Consider the following 17,402-nt stretch of genomic DNA (forward strand, 5'->3'; position numbering starts at 1 on the left):
ATTTATCTTTATGGGATACCTTGAAAATAGTATGGAGGTTTTGCAACTTCACGAGAACGATAACAAATACGAATACGTCATTATCATTATCGTCATTTGTGCCTAACACATTCATGATAATTTGGTGTACGAGCTGAAAATAGGCCTTGATTCATGCAAAAGGCATGAATCGCTTATGCTGTGACAAATATGCTACTTTAGGGAAAGGGTTGTCTAAGAAATTGATGATGTAACCATATTCGTTTTCGTAAGCTTGCGAAAACTCCAAATGGAATCATTCATTTTTTGAATTGATGTTAAACATTTTAATACATGCACTGATGTTATACCTTTCATGTTTCTTTTAAATGTAGGGAGGAAGACTCACTGGTTGATATGTTTACATTTGAGATGTTAGTGGTGTATGTAAGAAGTCTAGCTTTGGCTCATCATGATGACAAGTCACTTGGTAAGAAAAACAACAAGTGATCATATATGTACACATGTATGATCTCATATTAACAGGACATGTTGTTTATATACTCCTCAGTAAAAATGTTCAATAACTGTTAATATAATTGTAATACATCTTAATGCAACAGGAACACAGGAGCAGGGCAGTGAAGTTTTGAAACATCTTGGACGAATAGTGAAGGAGAAGGCTGCTTTGTTTAACAAGACCAGCAAACTTCGGAGGTTACCCAGGTAAAGTACTTTGGTGCTACAAGTACATTGAAAAGGGTGTCTGCTTTCAAATCCCATACTTCTTTTGTTTCTTCTTGCTTTGTGCATGACATTTCTACTAAATAAAAATGCAAAACAGATGCGTCATTAGACCAATCTTCTGCGATTTGCAGGAATCTATTGGAAATCAGTACGATCAGTTAAGATCTCACTTTAGCGAATAATAGAAAATCTTTTAGAAACTATTCCTCCTTCAAAATAATGATGTTTACATGTTCAATCTGAATATGATTTATTTATTTTTTGTTTCAGAGGTTTTCCACAAGACATGTCACCTACCTTAAGTCACATGATCTTGTTCCTGCTAACTGAGTGCGGACGGCCACAAACAGAATGCCGTCATCAGTGTATGAATTTAGTAAGTCAGCTGACACCACTACAGCCAGGTAACACTATTCTGCATTGTTTTCTTTTTATCGTTCAAATTTTTTTTTTTAAAGTCAATACTAACATTTTTGTTTGTCATTCTAACCTAGCATGTGTGATGAGACTTTTTTTTATTAAATTTGAACACTGTTCATCTTTCAGCAGATATAGAAAGACATAATTTGTTTGATCAGATTTGTCTCAAACTGGCACACAGTATCAAAGTTTGATAAAACATTGTTTATAGGTCAGAACTTGATATTGTATGCAGTGGTCAAGGCTAAACTCCATTATCCCAAATGTCATATATTTTTTTGTCAATTTTTTTTTTCATTGCACTTTTAGTCATGACAATCCAAACTTTTTATATTTTTTGGAACAGGTGGCTGTAGGACTTCTGATTGGATGAAAAATACACTGAAAGAAAAAGGACCAGACTATTTCTGTTCCAGGTGAGTACAGTAGGCTTACTGATAGTGCAGATATTACTAGAATTATTCCACGATTATACTGCAGACAATGTATCCTCAGAAACTAAAAATGGTTTACAGACATACAGAAGATGCATTTAGCAAATGTCTAAAGTCAAAAAAGTTAAGATGTCCCTAATAAATATCTTAAGGTGATTTACTACCCAATCTTAGCAAAATCTTGGCTTAAAAATCGTCTCAAATGCTGCCAACGTACTTTCTACTTTCTAATTTTAAGCAATATGGATAAATTTGACTTAAGCAAAAAAATGGACTTGGACTGACTAAAAGAAAAACAATACTGCTGCTGCCACCTCCATGCTCCTGTTGAGTGGGTGCGCGGTAAGGCTGGGGCGCCGCTTCCTACAGCCTTAATATCGGCGCTGGTTCAAGCTGCTCCTCATCCAGTGTTCAATTGGTAGAAACCATTTTTTTTGGATAACTACTGGAAATGGAGGTCCAGTTAACACATCTGGCTCATGTGCACTTTAAAGAACCCGTTCATTATTTTTGGAAGAGTAGCGTGTTACCCTGATGCTATGGTTCATTTCAGCGCCTGTTGTGGAATGATGTGAACATGCAGCTACTATAAGCGCCTCTTTACAGCAGCTGGGTAATCGCGGACTACACCCATATGCAATTGAGCACAATGACTCTGCCAGTTATGGGTAATTTTACTGCCTTTACCTGTATCAAGTACCTTTTTCCCTCTTAATTTTTTAATTAATTCCATATGTTTTATAAATACTAAAACTGTTACTTTCTTCTGTTTTATTTTTATTTGACAGATTTGAAGGTGGTGGAGGAACAGGGTCAGCTGCTGTGGGTATCAGAAAATACCTAACACTCCCCTCCATGTCGAGTGCGTTTTCGTTAAAGATCAGCACACGGTGGTTTGATAATATTCTTGCTGCTTTGGACTGCTACTGCTGGTCATTTGGAGAACGCCTAGTTACTCCTAGTGACGTATTTACAAGTGAATACAAGTTTCATATTTTTATGTATTGCTTGATTTTTAGCGAAAGATTTATATTGGGTTAATTGGAGTGCCGCCATGCTATCGCGCTAGGCCAGCTAGACCTGAAACATCAAGCGAGTGACTGTGCGAGAGGTTATGATTTGTTTTCCTTGCTGTTTGCTGCGGTAGTTCTTCTGATTTTATTGATTAAATCGCTACAATTTGTGCGGCAATATATAGACCTAGTCGGCAAAACCGAATGCAAAATCATCTTCATTATCATCTTCACAGGATCATCCTGTTATCATCACTATGGGATCATCCTGTCATCATCACTATATCATAATTATCTTCAATATAAATATTTGTAATATTTTATTATCATAGGTAGGAGCAATACAGCTTTATTTGAATCCATGGAATTCTTCCTGCAAAAGCTAGCCATGTCAGACATCAACGCAGCTACTCGTCTATTCCGTACCAAAGCCTCAGACACATTTACTCCCAGAGAACACGAAGAATACAACTATGCTAAGTGTACCGTGACCGTGAGGGTGTTTGATTTCCTAATGATTCTGCTGAAAACATGCCCTAACGATATTCAAAAGGTAGGTAATTAGGCCAATAAAAAAAATTTTTTCTTGAAAAAGTCTTTCTTGTTTTGTCTGTCAGAGAGGATTAACTTGACCTCATAGGTCAGTTGGTCGAGCATTCAAAATGGCAAACAGAAAGTCTTAGGTTTGAATGGGAACAATAATTTGAAAAAAAGGGCTGTAAAATTTCCTTTTCCACCAGCTTTTAGATGTTCAAAAATTATTAAAATCTTATGAACAGTTCCTGATAATTTCTTGAAACATTCCTTCTGTATAATTTTTACAATGTTTCAAAATTTGCTTTTGCTCTGGAACCTAGCTTTAATTACTATTTAATGTTCATTTCTGCAGGTGTTGCCTGCTCGAATTCTGGATGAGCATCTGATTGGCTTAATTGTGTCATGTGTCTTAGAACCTTGCAGTGTTGGATTCAACATGGCCGACATAATGGTCATTAGTAATCTTCCAAAAACAGTAAGTATCCAATTGAGACATTTAGGCCATTTGTCCAGTGTGTATTAATGCCCATGTGCATATTTCAGAACACAGTGCACTCTTCTGAGAAGAATAGGCGATTTTCTTCCGGTGTACTGCTCAATTTTCCATCTGTAGAACACCACTGGAAGTAAGTCTTTGGATTTCTGTGGTTCATCCTTGGTGCATTCCACACAGGAGAAATCCAAATGTTGTAACACCCAGTCAGGTTTCCATTTAAGTGGGTAGACAACAGTAGAAGTAATGTGTCTTTCCAGGGATGCATCTATTAGTTGGGTATAAAGGGTAAATGTAAAGTAGGAGAATAACCCTTAACTTGCAGCGTCATTGTGCTGAATTGCATATGGGCGTGGTTTGTGATTACCTAGCTGCCATAAAGAAGCACTTATAGTAGCTGCATGTTCACATCATTCCACAATGACAGGGGCTGAAATGAACCATACCATCGGGGTAACTCCCTACTCTTCCGAAAGATGAAATGGGTTCTTTAAATTGCACACGAGCCACATGTGTACACTGGACGTCCGTTTTAAGTCCTTTCTACCAACCGAACCGTGGACGAGGAGTGGCTCGACAACAGTTGAGAACTGTAATTAACCATAGCATCGGGGTAATTTTCTACTGTTCCGAAAGATGCAATGTTTTTCTTTAAAGTGCACACGAGCCAGATATGTACATTGGACCTTCATTTTAAGTCCTACCAAACGAACCCAGGACGAGAAGCGGCTTGAATTAGTGCCAATGTTAACGCTGTAGTATATGATCTCATTATTTTTTTAAAACTATTTCTATTATCACTACAGACCAGCACTCTTTTGAATGAGTTGATGAACAGGGTTCCTCCTTTAAGAGGAAAGATAAAAAAATTTATCATAGAGAAGCTGGATGGAAATAGGTATGTCATGATTGTTTTGGTATTTAATAATTATCAGATATTTTTCAATATTCTAGATTGTATAGGTGCATTACATTAATAGTTATATATTATTTCTGGATCTTAAAATGAAATGCCATTAAATTTTTTTCTTCCTACCATTTTATTAAATCCTATTTGTTGTAGTTACATATTTTTTCTCTTATGCATGTTTTAACTGTCTTCAGAAATCTCAACATATTTCATCAACTTGATTCTTTATTTACGGACACAAACATGGATTTTACCAAGGTGCTGCATCTAATATCTGGTTTCAAACAGCTCCATCAAGCTGGACTACTGGTACCTGCTATTAGTAAGGTAACAACCAATCATCTTTATTACCCTCACCCTTAGAGTATTGCAATAGTGCACATCTGTGTGTCCTTTAATACGCATATAACTCAAAAACTACTAGAACGATTTACTTCAAATTTTCACACATTGACAATGTTACATGTATCTTGGTCCTCAAATTTGGTGCTAATTTAAAGTAAACTGCAGATTTTAGAATGTTATTTATGTATTTTCTGGCCACAACAGACAGCCAAATGGCCTGGCCTGGTTTGGCTAGGCCTGAGCCAACCACAGGCCATTATTTTTTTCAGTACATAGATATGGCACAACAGGGTGATGGCTTGTAATCTCAAATTATCTTGTTGATAATTGAACAAAAATATTTTTTTAGACAAGACACCCAATTTCATAAGTAATTTTCATCTTAAATTTCATATTTTTTCACAATTCTAATTTTTCTTGTTCCTGTTTTTTGTTGTTTTAATTCTTTTGTCTTGACTCTGGGTAAAAGAATGCATAGAGACATTGCACTGTATAATGCCCTATAGAAAAGACTCTTACCATTACCTTAACCCTTTGCACTAATTAATCATAATATTCAATCAGATAATGATAATTATTTTTGGTTCACAGGAAGGAGTTCCTTCACAAATGGATCTTGCTAACCAATTACTCAACTGTGTTTTCAACTCACTTTTCATTACTCAAGAAGGATGTCTAGTAACCAGGAAACCAAGTCCAATGTCATTAGATCTTGGACAACAATTGTTGAAGCTGGCATTTTCTATTGGAATCCAGGTACAATAAATAAATGAAATTTTCAATATGTGATGTTTAATTATGCACATGCATATTATGAAATGGAAGGAGTAAAGAGCAAGTTATGATTTCATTCTTAGCAGATATGGGATGAAATAGTCCTAGGCTAGGCCAGGCCGGGCCGGGCTAGGCTAGGCCAGGACGGCCATAAGTTTATAAAAATCAACAATATATTCAAACTTAAGCCTCTTTATTTTATATTTCTTTCATTTAATTTTTAAGAATAACATGACACTGTGTCTTCCTTTTCGGCCTTTCAATTTTATTGACTGACTGACTGACAATTTTATTGACAACACATATGCACAATGTGCAGGAGTGATGTCATCACGTAAAATGTGCCCCAAGCATTTACCACCTACATTTTGTCAATACGATTTGTCAGTGGATATGACATTGTTGCTAAGGTTCCACAAAACGACAGTGCGTTTGTGAGACGCGTGTTTGTATGACATGCACGTATTCCTTGCCTGGTTCCTAATGGTCAGTTGTTAAGTATGATTGACACTCAGGTCCATTCAAATGAAAGTTATGCTTCAAGAATACAGAGGGCAGCAGACATGTTTAACCATAGCTAGCAACAGTTAGCTGCTTTGAGATCCGACTTATCCAATTCTGTACATAATGCCATGGTGTCTTTAGTTGATGTAGAGTGATTTGTGTACCTTGCAATTCTCTCTGTTTCTTATCCTTCCTTACTTAATCATTCCACTATCCCCTGCAGAAAGACTGCATCTCCATTCCTTACGTAGTTGTCATAATATATCCAAAATACATCTTATTTTATCAGACAAAGCTTTTGCTCAGTTATCTGAGGAACAAAGACCGAGTGGTGAGCAGCTTAAACACTTCAAAGAACTCATCTGTTCGCAAAGGCGCTGTGTTCTTCACCACCTTCAAATCCACTATCATCCACCAGTTTTTGAAGCAAGTAAATGAAGCAACGATGATGCTAATGCAGGACCTTGAAGATGATCCACAACAAACTTGCAACATTATGGGTAATATATTGCAGACTATCATCAACGACAAGCAACTCAGAAAAAAGTGAGTTAACATTTTGTTTGGCGGCTCAAAATTACGCAGTACACTGGGAGACAATTTCTTACTTTTTCACCCAAAGAGTGTACTGTGTTCTGTTACATAAAAATTCCTCCAATCATAAGGTCCTGGGTCTATTTTGTGAGTACTTACCTGAATGAACTGAAATATGCCATTTTCCTTTTAGGAACTTACCTTGAAAATAATGGAATCGTCCAACCTAGGCATATATAATGCAACAATGTTATGTAGGCCTCTTTTCCTTTCACACTCAAAATGGGTGTTTCTTTAGTATGTTACTAGACTTTTACTATACAATACCACTTTCTAATTTCACGCACTTGCAGATACGGTACTGGTGTTGTGAATGCAGTTTTGTCCAATTGGAACAAACTTCGGCCGTGGTGGATTGAGGGCAGCAGTCAAGACATGAAGGCTTCTTGTCTGCTCTTGTTGAAGAGTTTGCTACAGATAGATTCAAAGGTATTAAGTGAACAATGAATATTATTGTTGTATAAAATACAAGCAGCCATAGAGGGGGTACTGCTGCTGCTTTATTATGTAAGAGGATCAACAGCTATATGTTCCATTCAGAGGATGACTTAATTTGAGTGAGGTGTTTCCAGAGACCATCAAATAGTGTTAAAGGAAAAAAACTAATTGGCACGAATATTAAGAGGATATATGATAATCTGTTTTATTTTACGGCATATTAGATATCTTCAAAGAATAGTACAATGTGCACTTCTTATTGGCCCATGCTCTAATTTGTAGCTGTTTTCCGAGTTTTTAATTAGCATTTTAGATGTTTATTGTAGTTTTTTACGGCATGTAATAAACTTAGATGTATTATAGATTACATGCTTTAAACAAAATTGAAAGTTTAACGTTTCCAGGAGAGAATTTAGAAATAACTAATCTGAAAAGAATTTCCTATAACAATGTTAGAAACGAAATTGTTTATTACTTTCGTCTATATCGTTTTAACAGTTTGCCTCTGACTGTCAACATCCATCATTCAAAATCATCTTCAAAATGTACACAGGATTTCTTCTTGACCGGAAGTCACCTTTGACCTTCAAAGCACAAGTGTTGGAAGTCCTGTATTTTTTTACGCAAGTGACAGAACCACAACTCACAGAGTTGAAGTGAGTAGTTTTTTTTAATCTTTTAATATTTTAGCTACCCAGATACCTTCATCTGCTCACATTAAACTGTTCCTACTTAAATTATTTTCTGTTTTTTTCAGAGAATGTCTTGATGAATTTGTTACTTACAACTTCCCACTAACTTCAACAGAATTTAAAGTAGGTACTTCTCAGTACAATGATTATATCACAGCTTTTAATAAGGTGAGTATCATTTTTTTATTATTAATTCTTTATTGTTATTTGCTTTTTCTCAGTTGGCCTATATTATTTCTCTGTAAAGCATAAAGGGACAATGTGCAATATGTGCTATATAAATTATTACATTACATTATTACTGGTTATTATTATTATCATTATTACATTATTATTATTATTATTATTAATGGTATATAATAATAATAATAATTCTGGATTTATATAGCGCCTCACGTTGACAAAACCTCGAGGCGCTTAACAACAACAGAAAAGAAAAAAAAAAATATAAGTGTAGAGACTGCACCTGTTTGATAATTGAAAATGATATACCTACCATGGAGAAATACATTTTAGAACCACATACCAACCCATACAAAGACTGGACGAGAAAACTCGCACTCAGCAGAGACAATAAAAAATGCTGTTCCAGTGCTGGTGATGAGTTTACTCGTCCCCTAATATTTTTGCGCCGATTTCATTTTGATTTTAGAATTTCAAAAAAGTATGTGTTCTGGCCCATGGGAAGGAACCTAAAAAAGAAGTCTGGCAGTCAACGTGTTAACTTTTATTGTAATATTTATTTTTTACATTTGTACCAACAGCTTTTGACGGCTCTTGTGTTTTCCGGGTCAATGATTTTGCTGGAAGTTATAATAAGCGTTGTCTGTCGTGAGGCAAAGCACGTCCATGAAAATAGTATCCAGGACACGTTTGCTGCATTTATCAAACGGTCAGTAACAATGATAAAAATCATCAAAATTTGAGCTGAGTTTTAAAATGATTTGTTTGTTGATTAATGCTACATTCATCAAAACCTTACAAAAATTAACATCATCTTAAATTGTTAATGCTTTTAATCATTTACAGACTACAGCCAGATGAGCAGCAAAAAGCATGCAATGTGTCATTTGAAATATTCCTAAAGGAATCAAGTTTTCCAAAGGAAATGCGCCGGGCAACCATTGAGCGTGTCTGCATCCCCATGCTGAGGCTATCTAGTGCCGTTGCTGTGAAAGCGTTTTTTAAGTCCCACATCAAGAAGATGATGTCGATCATTGAAGCAAAACAGACAAAGGTAAGAATGTGAATTGTTAGGATACTTACTTATGCGGGTGAAATTCCCGGCCCACAATGTCTTTCCAGAGGCTTCCGTCATTCACTGCAGTCTTGAGGTAATCTGCTTCCAGTCCTACAATCACAAGCAACAAATGTAAGATTTTTAATCCTTATGGTACATACTTAGGCAGATAAAATTCCTAAACCACAATGGCTTTTTGGAGGTTTCCATCATTCATAGCAGTCTTGAGGTCCTCTGCTTTCAGTCCTACAATCACAAGCAACAAAGGTAAGATTTTGAATTGTTATGGTACTTACTTAGGGGGGGATAGAATTCCTAAACCAGAGTGGCTTTCCGGAGGTTTCCATCATTCATAGCAGTCTTGAGGTCCTCTGCTTCCAGCCCAGTGTCTACTTTAAAGATGTCAGTATATGTGAATGCAGGTCTTCCTGGTTTTTCTCCTTCCATTCTTTTTGGTGTCCAGTGGCTAAACTTGGATGCTGGTTCCTCGCTCCTGGAAGAATGACCAGCAAATCATGTTCTTCTTGCCCTGATCTAATGACCTAATCATGGTAGGTAGGTATGTACAGGTATTGTAAATAAATGTTGTGATTTTACTAAGGTTAATTTCAGCGTTCGATTTAATCGGAATTGCATTGCGAAACGCGACGCAATTTACACTAATTGTGAAGCACTTCCACAGATGCATCACAATAAAATGTAATGCAATAATTTGCCTAGAATTAACCGCTCAGTCTTCAGCAAGGCCTGACTGAAAAAACTAAGAGGACTTGGTGCACAAAAAAGCCCCAAAAATTGTTTTAAAATTAATCAAAGTCAAGTTGTTATTCATTGTTTTGGGTCAAAAATAACGCAATATGCAATTGTTTACATTGTGTGCACACATACAATGCCACATTTTATAACATGAGCCAGTGTTTTACTTAAATACTTTTAGTGTTGGAAAATAAAGAGGCATCACTGTGATTTTCTTATTGAAAAGTGTCATTTCTTTTCTTTAATAATCATTTATTATCACCGCAGAAAAAAGTGCTATGCACAATTTTGGAATTGCTACACAAAACCAAAAGTGCATAGCAGTTTTTACTACAAACAAAAAATGCTGGAAATCGAACTCTGGTTATTTTATGCCTCATTTTGGATGGTCAACTTGTCCCCAACTGTGCAGGCAGAATGTTTTGAACATATAAGTTGTAACTGTGTTGGAGTTTCTTTAACAGGTCTTTTTGTATTTCTTGTCTGGTACCCAACGGAAGACTTTGAAGTCAACATGTCTCCAAGCTCTGCTGGTAGAATGTATTTTTTATAGAAGTTGTGATTGTTATTAAGTTTCATTATTGCATCTTTTTATATTCCTTTTCTAGTACCCAGAGGCGACCTTTGAGGTCCAACTCGTCTCCAAGATCTGCTCTTTCCAACTAGTTGAGATCATGTACTCACGTCTAACCAAGGAAGAATTACGGTCACCAGGCTCGGAGATCAATAGAGCCTTCTGCGAATTAGCAGACAACAAGGGTGATGAGCTTACCAAAGCCATCTCCAAGTATGTATTATAAAAATACTGATTTTTATAACAGTAGGTGGAGCTGTATTAGTCAGGAAACTATATGAAATGAAACGTTTCTAGTACTTTATTGACAACTTTACATAATTTATTATGCAAGCTTTTGCCAGCAGTGTATTATATATGGTGAGTCAAATGTCCGAGCCATTAATGCAGGGGCGGCGCAACGTACAGTCTCATTATTGGCGCTAGTTAAAACAGCATGCTCGCTTACGTTCTGGTGGTGGAACAAGTCTTCTTGGATACAGACTATAAACTGTAGGCCCTGTGTACACTATTTGGCTCACATATACTTTAAAGAACCCAGTACATCTTTTGAGATGAGTAGAGTGTTACCGTGGTTCACTGGTCCATTCATCCCCTGTTGTGTACAGGCGAGAGTAGCTGGTACGAGTTTACCAGGTAACACAGACACCAACAGACACATAGTGGAGAAGCAAGTTACTATACGAGCTAGTCCATACCTCAAGCGCTTTGAGATATCAGTGTAAAGCACTATATTAATCCAACTACATTACATTTAATACAATTAATAAATTTCAATTAAAAATTCATTTTGGGAGCGAGGGTATCAAGGAGCTGTGTGTCTTTGATGTTGAGAAATTTTATTCTTTTATTTTAAAATGTTTTTTATTTTACAATCATTTTTTATGGACATAATAGTTAATCATGTATGCATACATTTATAATGATTTGAAAATGCTATTTTTTTTTTTAAGAGTTGGCCGTACAGTGATGGTTGAAGATGTTCGTGGTGAAACAGTTGCCATGGAGCTGAGACGGCAGCTTCATTGTATGGCCTACAATACCATGATGGCTGTGATTTGCTGTACTCAGACTGAATTGAAATTTTACAATGTTTTCTTGTTCAGTGACAACACTGCTAAGGTAAACAATCAACTACTGGGTTGACTCAGTATGTTGAAAAATTTGTAGTCTGAACCAGCCTAGGTTGACTTACTCATGCCTGGCTTGAAATTGCTCTCAACCCAGGCAGCCCAACCCAGGCAAGGTATCCATGTTGACCTAGAATTGCAAGGTGTGACCAATCATAGCTGGCAATACAATGTTTATGCTCAAAGATTTCTACAATCTGAATTAGATCAACCAAGGTAAATGTTGTCACTGGAAATTTTCATTCAAGGCATGAGATCTCAACCGTACTGAGACGACCCAAGCTTGAAGTTCTAGTATGATATTGGAAGACGAGCATAATTTGCAAACTATAGCTTAAATTATTGCCTTTATTTTCCGAGGCAGGGGAGGCACTATTGGGGGTCCAGGGCGAAAAGGACCCCCGTTTTGGACCTCTGGCTTTGCTGTGGAGAAAATATAAGACATAATTTAAATTTCTCAAATGTGTGACCTACTGTATTAGATCAATCTACTTGTTGCCTTTCTCTTCAAATGACATCTTGCCTGACATTTCATCTCCAGGGTCAGTTTTTGTTGGAGAATATCATTGATGCACGAAGACAATACACATTTGAAATTGAATTCGATGCTCAGCCGGAAAGGAAGAAGCGATACATCGCAATACGAAATCAAGCAAGACAGGCTGCGAACAATGGACAAGAAGGGGCTGAAGGTAAGGGGGAATTGGTGGTGTGTATGTGTCTGATGATCCATTGAGATCTTTATGTCCCTGTTTCAAATCAAGTGCTGATCTTCTCTTTGAGCTACCGGGGGACAATCCCCAGAGTATGCTGCCGGGCTGGGAAAAGTGCGCGACCGGCGGTTTGGGGTAACATGAATGTACTTGAGGCATTTTAGGGGGAAAAATTAAAAATAATTAACTGTTGGGCTACCTAGTGTACAGATAACATTTCGTGCTGGAGGCATTGTATCCAGACACTTTTTCATGGTCGGAGACACAAATATTTTTTTCCAGGCCTGCCGTGCTGCCTTCTTTAGCATGCAAATGAGCCATGTTGCACAAAAGACCAATGCCTTAAACATCTTTTTCTCCACTAGACATGTATATGGTATAAATTCAACATCCAGATTTTTTCCTCCACTCTTTCTCCAAGCTTTGTAATGATATTTAATTTATAGAAATTATGAAAGCAAATGACAAAATGGTGTATATTTAGAATGAACAAGACACAAGATCTTGATCCTAATTTATTGATTGCTGTGTTTTAGAGTCCATTCACTACCTGTCATCCCAGTACTTAGCTGACAGTAGTCTTAGTGAAGACATCCACAGGTTTGATTTCACCGGTTCAAGGCAGTTTACACCAAGCGTCGATAGTATGTCCCAAGCAGACGATGCAAAAAATTCATCCAATCAGGAAGCTGTATCAGAGGTATTCATTACATGCCAAGAGAAAAATGATAAATGAATATGTTATTAATTGAAAATATTTATTAGTATTTATTGATGAAAATGATTATTGATAAGAATTTATAAATAGATATTTTACCATTGAGATTACATATAATTTACTTATGGTAAATAATTGTGGGTAATGATTGTTCAAAATGTTTTATCCAATCAGAATCAGCCTTCAGCCATGGTGTATGGTGATTCGGTGGTAATGGAAGATGATGCTCTTAACCAGCACGAGTGTATGGCATCGCTCGTTGGCCTGTTGAACCACATGAAAGCAAACATCACACCTCAACAAGCCACACAGGTTAGGAAAAACATAGTTGATACTTTATTGAAAAGCAATTCCAATATTACAGTAAAACGTCCATTTTACGAACGTCGATTTTATGAATAGTTGATTTTACATTTATAGTCGATTTTAGAGTAGTCGAGAAGTCGACAAATAGTCGATCTCTAGCGCGATAGACCACGCTGCTGCACTGTCGGTTAGTACTAGGTCTGGCCGCCGTCAGCCTATCGGCGCTCAATGGCAGGCGATAGCTAGGCCTAGGTATTGGAAACTGACACCCGATTTAGTTTATAAATTTTTCAATTTACCAAGGGGTAATGTAAAATGGACGTTTTACTGTAGTTTACTTATAGAATAACAATTACTGTTGTAATCACATATGTAGTCATGATATGGCTATATATGGTCATGTTGCGATGTCTTCATGACCATATTTGACCAAGACCATCGTACTGTCGCTAAATGTTAAACCGATTAATTAGCATAAGAATGTGACAGTACTGTATAGAGAAGCCGTAATACTTTTACGCATAACTTTTGCAGAAGTCAGTTGATTTCAGTAAATGTCCCTATCATTTTAAAGCTTATAAGGTGGAGAATATGAATATGTTTAAAAAAAAGGTCAATTTTACTCTATTGGTCACTGATGATGGTCTTGGCATGGCAAGCCCCATATTTAAACATTTTATTCATACTGTCAATTTCAATCATTCAACCCTTAAATTAACCAATAAATGATCTTAAAACTGCGTGTTCGTTAGGGAAATCAAAGCATTGGGTGCTGGGGTGGATGCATCTAATTTAATTGTAATAGGAAAAATAATTGTTGTATTGTTGATATATTATTTCTATCATTAAAAAATATAGTACTGGTAAGATTTTAAAAGTATGAGAGTGCAATTTCCTAGCACCTTGAAGTCCATATTCTCAGAATTTTCTCACCTCAGGCCAAACCACGGTGGGGTTGAGATTTCTCACACACCTCCAACCGCCAAATCCTGCATCCGCCACAGAGGGAGTGGGGGACACCAAGAAAGTTCCCAGTAATTGTACCCTTTCAAGAACTCCCAATTGGATTTGTTGATATTTAGAAACATCATTCAAACTATCGATGTCAGTCAATCAACCAGTTAATGATCTTGAATCTGCTTGTCTTTTAGGGAAGTCAAAGCAGCAGTATGCCAGCGTGGATGGCATGGTTGCACCAGAAGGCAATGAAATCAAGTGATCTTGGAACCAAGTTGTTTATAGCAAGACTCATTGTCAATATACCAGAGGTATGACATAGAATCGTTTAACCATTGCAGTTTGTGCGACTATGATCAGATCTGAAGCTGCAGGCGTTTTACTAAAAGACTCACAAAGTCCAAAATTTGATAAAATGCATCTGCAACATTAGATAGCTTTTAATTAGGTTGGGTGGGGGGCACGCATGCCCCAAAAAATCATGTTCAACTGATCATCTTGCCCTCCCACTTCACCTTCGTGCCCCCATCAGCCCTCCAATTCAAGACATCTAGATACGCCACTGATTATTAGGCTGTTTCATAACATATGATATTTTTTCAGTTAATATTGTATGCTATCTTTAATTTCTTTACCAATAGATCTTTCAGCCGTATGCCCAACATTGGTTTGCCCCCTTGATCAGTATAATAGTTGGGGGAAGCAGTGCTGGGGAAGGCATTCACAGCATGGTTGTCGATATCATGGTCGTTATGCTTCAGTGGACACCAGTTGCCATTCCACAGGTAAAAATGTATAGAATGATAATCTATTATTTAATTATGAATCATTGTAAGCTTTTTTTTTAGTACAAAATATGTACAACATAAAACAATTGCTATTCTACAAATAAAGAAAAGCAACAAAATGAAATTTCAATTCTAACTCAATCGTTTATTTTAATAGGAGAGAGTAATTGCTAATCGCTTGGTGGAGTTCTTGATGAATCACAGTTACCATCCAACAAAGCAGGTTCTAAGACGCAATCTTGACCTCATTAAGACCACGATAGAATGCTGGAAGTCTGTTCTCAACATATCCACAAGGTACATACAAAAATATCTTTAATTGTGATGTATAACAAGATATATACACAATTTTATTTCAGTTTCTCTGATTCAAGTAGTCATATAGAATATAAAATGTTTTTATTCAAATAATTTTAATATTTTATTTTCTAGGTTTTTTTTATTGAATTCTTTTTGAATTTTTATATTTTAGTGTGATAATGGAGAAATTTTCTGTAGGGAACCGTGACGATAGCAGAAGGTCTGTTGGAATCCAACTTCTTGGATTGGTGTTGGCTAACAATCTCCCACCAATAAGCCCGTCATCAGATGTAGATGAAGATGCGTACGTTAATTATATAACATTATTTCATTTCTTAGCACCTTTTGCTGAGAACAGCCCCAAATCTGTTCGAAATATAGTAAATATTAGTGGCCTGATTTTTCTCAACTACAATTCGAGATCTCTAATTCCGAGACCACTCTAATTCGAGATCACTTTTCCAAAGACCCAAATAACAATCTTCAACCTTTTAACGCAAAGCTAGCCCTCTAATTGGAGACCAACTCCGAGACCACCCCAAATTTTCAGGTCCCAAAGTGGGAACTGTATTTTATCTGAATAAATAAATAAAATATATGTATTGTGTGAAAAATTATGTTAGTATACTTGAGCACCTGTGAGTTATGAATAGGCCGGCCCTGTACCTCAAATTGCCTGTAAATGGTGCGGTGATGTGTGGGATTTCTTTTATTCTCAATGTGGCCATGTTTACATAAGGTGATATGCTCGGCTCCAATAGTTTCTACCTTTGACCTGTGCCACAGGTTCCGCTACTGTGCACCACTGAGGCAGTGACCCAAACCCAAGAAAGGGAATCATTTGAAAATCAAAAATATCTGCGAAAACAATCTATTCAAGAAAATAAGAATTTATATAATTTTTTTAAATAGGTTTTACAGAAAGTTGGCCAGCAATCTGTGTTGCAAGTACAAAGAAGTGTACGCGCCGACGGCCGAAGTAATTGGAATGATAATGAAACGAATGAAGGACCAAGACAAATTAACAGATGGGATGATCCACCAGTATACGCAGTCTGAGTTGATGGGCCTACATGCTTCAAAGAAGAGTGTTTTCATCATTTGTCTCGACAAGATTTGTCTTCATTACCCACTGTTCGCTGATAAGTAAGTGAGATGGGTTGTTTGTGATGGTAAGGCAGTGGCTTATCTAGGTGGTTCGCCCTAGTCGCCCCCGCCCCCATTAAAAATGTCTAAAGCAAAAAAAACTTGCTCCAGTTGTTGAAAATCACCTCATATCACCTTATTTTGCAACCTAGCGTCCCTCACTTAATAATTGGGCCCCCCCCCAACTAAACCTTCGTGTCCCCCTTTCAATACTCCTAGAGTGGATACACCACTGTGCTGAGGCAATATGTCAAGTGGCAGCCGTAGAAAGGCACTTATAGTTTCATGCTCGCATCATTCCACAACAATGACAGGCTGAAATGAGCCATAGCGTCAGTTAACCCCCTACTTTATGACAAGTGAGTTCTTTAAAGTGCACATGAGCCAGATGTATACACTGGACCTTAATTTTAAGTCTTTATCCACTTGGCTGTAGCAACTAAACTTTGGACGAGGAGCATCTCGTACCAGCGCCAGTGATGGTTTAGTGACTCCCCTGTCTTCAAATCAACCACTCAACTTGCCCAATATTCCAGAAAAACTGGATTGTTGAAATCAAATTAAATTGTAAAATGAATGTCTAATTTCTATTTGTTTATGTGTATTTTATCAGATAATTAAAACTTTGTTTTTTTTTTACATTTATTGTTAGGTTCATCAATAAAGTGATATTTGATGTTCCGTCTTTACATGGGCAACCAAAGACCCAATGTGTTGACATCCTTGTGACCAGGATTGACACAATTGAAAATGTGTTTATCGTGATGAAAAATATAGGAATAGATGATCTTCTGACGCACAGGTAAAGCAAAGTACCTATTGTGAAAACAGCTTGTTAAAAGCAAATGAAATGACATTAATTATCTAATTATCAAATTTAATGCATATAAGCTTGTCCATCATTACAGAGGTGAT

At 36.7% G+C, this 17,402-nt stretch overlaps 1 protein-coding gene across 1 annotated transcript in view; it reads left to right on the plus strand.

The window, feature by feature from the left end:
* Positions 1-17,402, plus strand: part of LOC117120599 (DNA-dependent protein kinase catalytic subunit-like) — a 63,144-nt gene that overhangs the window by 18,569 nt on the left and 27,173 nt on the right. Inside the window, exons 25-51 of the mRNA XM_033265629.1 lie at positions 354-448; positions 582-684; positions 976-1,109; positions 1,472-1,541; positions 2,348-2,535; positions 2,905-3,125; positions 3,462-3,584; positions 4,409-4,500; positions 4,707-4,839; positions 5,449-5,613; positions 6,425-6,681; positions 7,023-7,158; positions 7,666-7,823; positions 7,925-8,027; positions 8,624-8,751; positions 8,889-9,096; positions 10,464-10,642; positions 11,383-11,551; positions 12,101-12,251; positions 12,809-12,972; positions 13,165-13,302; positions 14,448-14,564; positions 14,895-15,038; positions 15,199-15,338; positions 15,514-15,645; positions 16,254-16,487; positions 17,140-17,289. Coding sequence (XP_033121520.1) covers positions 354-448; positions 582-684; positions 976-1,109; positions 1,472-1,541; positions 2,348-2,535; positions 2,905-3,125; positions 3,462-3,584; positions 4,409-4,500; positions 4,707-4,839; positions 5,449-5,613; positions 6,425-6,681; positions 7,023-7,158; positions 7,666-7,823; positions 7,925-8,027; positions 8,624-8,751; positions 8,889-9,096; positions 10,464-10,642; positions 11,383-11,551; positions 12,101-12,251; positions 12,809-12,972; positions 13,165-13,302; positions 14,448-14,564; positions 14,895-15,038; positions 15,199-15,338; positions 15,514-15,645; positions 16,254-16,487; positions 17,140-17,289 — 4,032 coding nt within the window. The remainder of the gene's footprint in view (positions 1-353; positions 449-581; positions 685-975; positions 1,110-1,471; positions 1,542-2,347; positions 2,536-2,904; positions 3,126-3,461; positions 3,585-4,408; positions 4,501-4,706; positions 4,840-5,448; positions 5,614-6,424; positions 6,682-7,022; positions 7,159-7,665; positions 7,824-7,924; positions 8,028-8,623; positions 8,752-8,888; positions 9,097-10,463; positions 10,643-11,382; positions 11,552-12,100; positions 12,252-12,808; positions 12,973-13,164; positions 13,303-14,447; positions 14,565-14,894; positions 15,039-15,198; positions 15,339-15,513; positions 15,646-16,253; positions 16,488-17,139; positions 17,290-17,402) is intronic.

This window comes from Anneissia japonica, unplaced genomic scaffold (assembly GCF_011630105.1).
Source record: "Anneissia japonica isolate Jap-2015-1 unplaced genomic scaffold, ASM1163010v1 scaffold3474_len973312_cov172, whole genome shotgun sequence".
Taxonomy (NCBI): Eukaryota; Metazoa; Echinodermata; class Crinoidea; order Comatulida; family Comatulidae; genus Anneissia; species Anneissia japonica.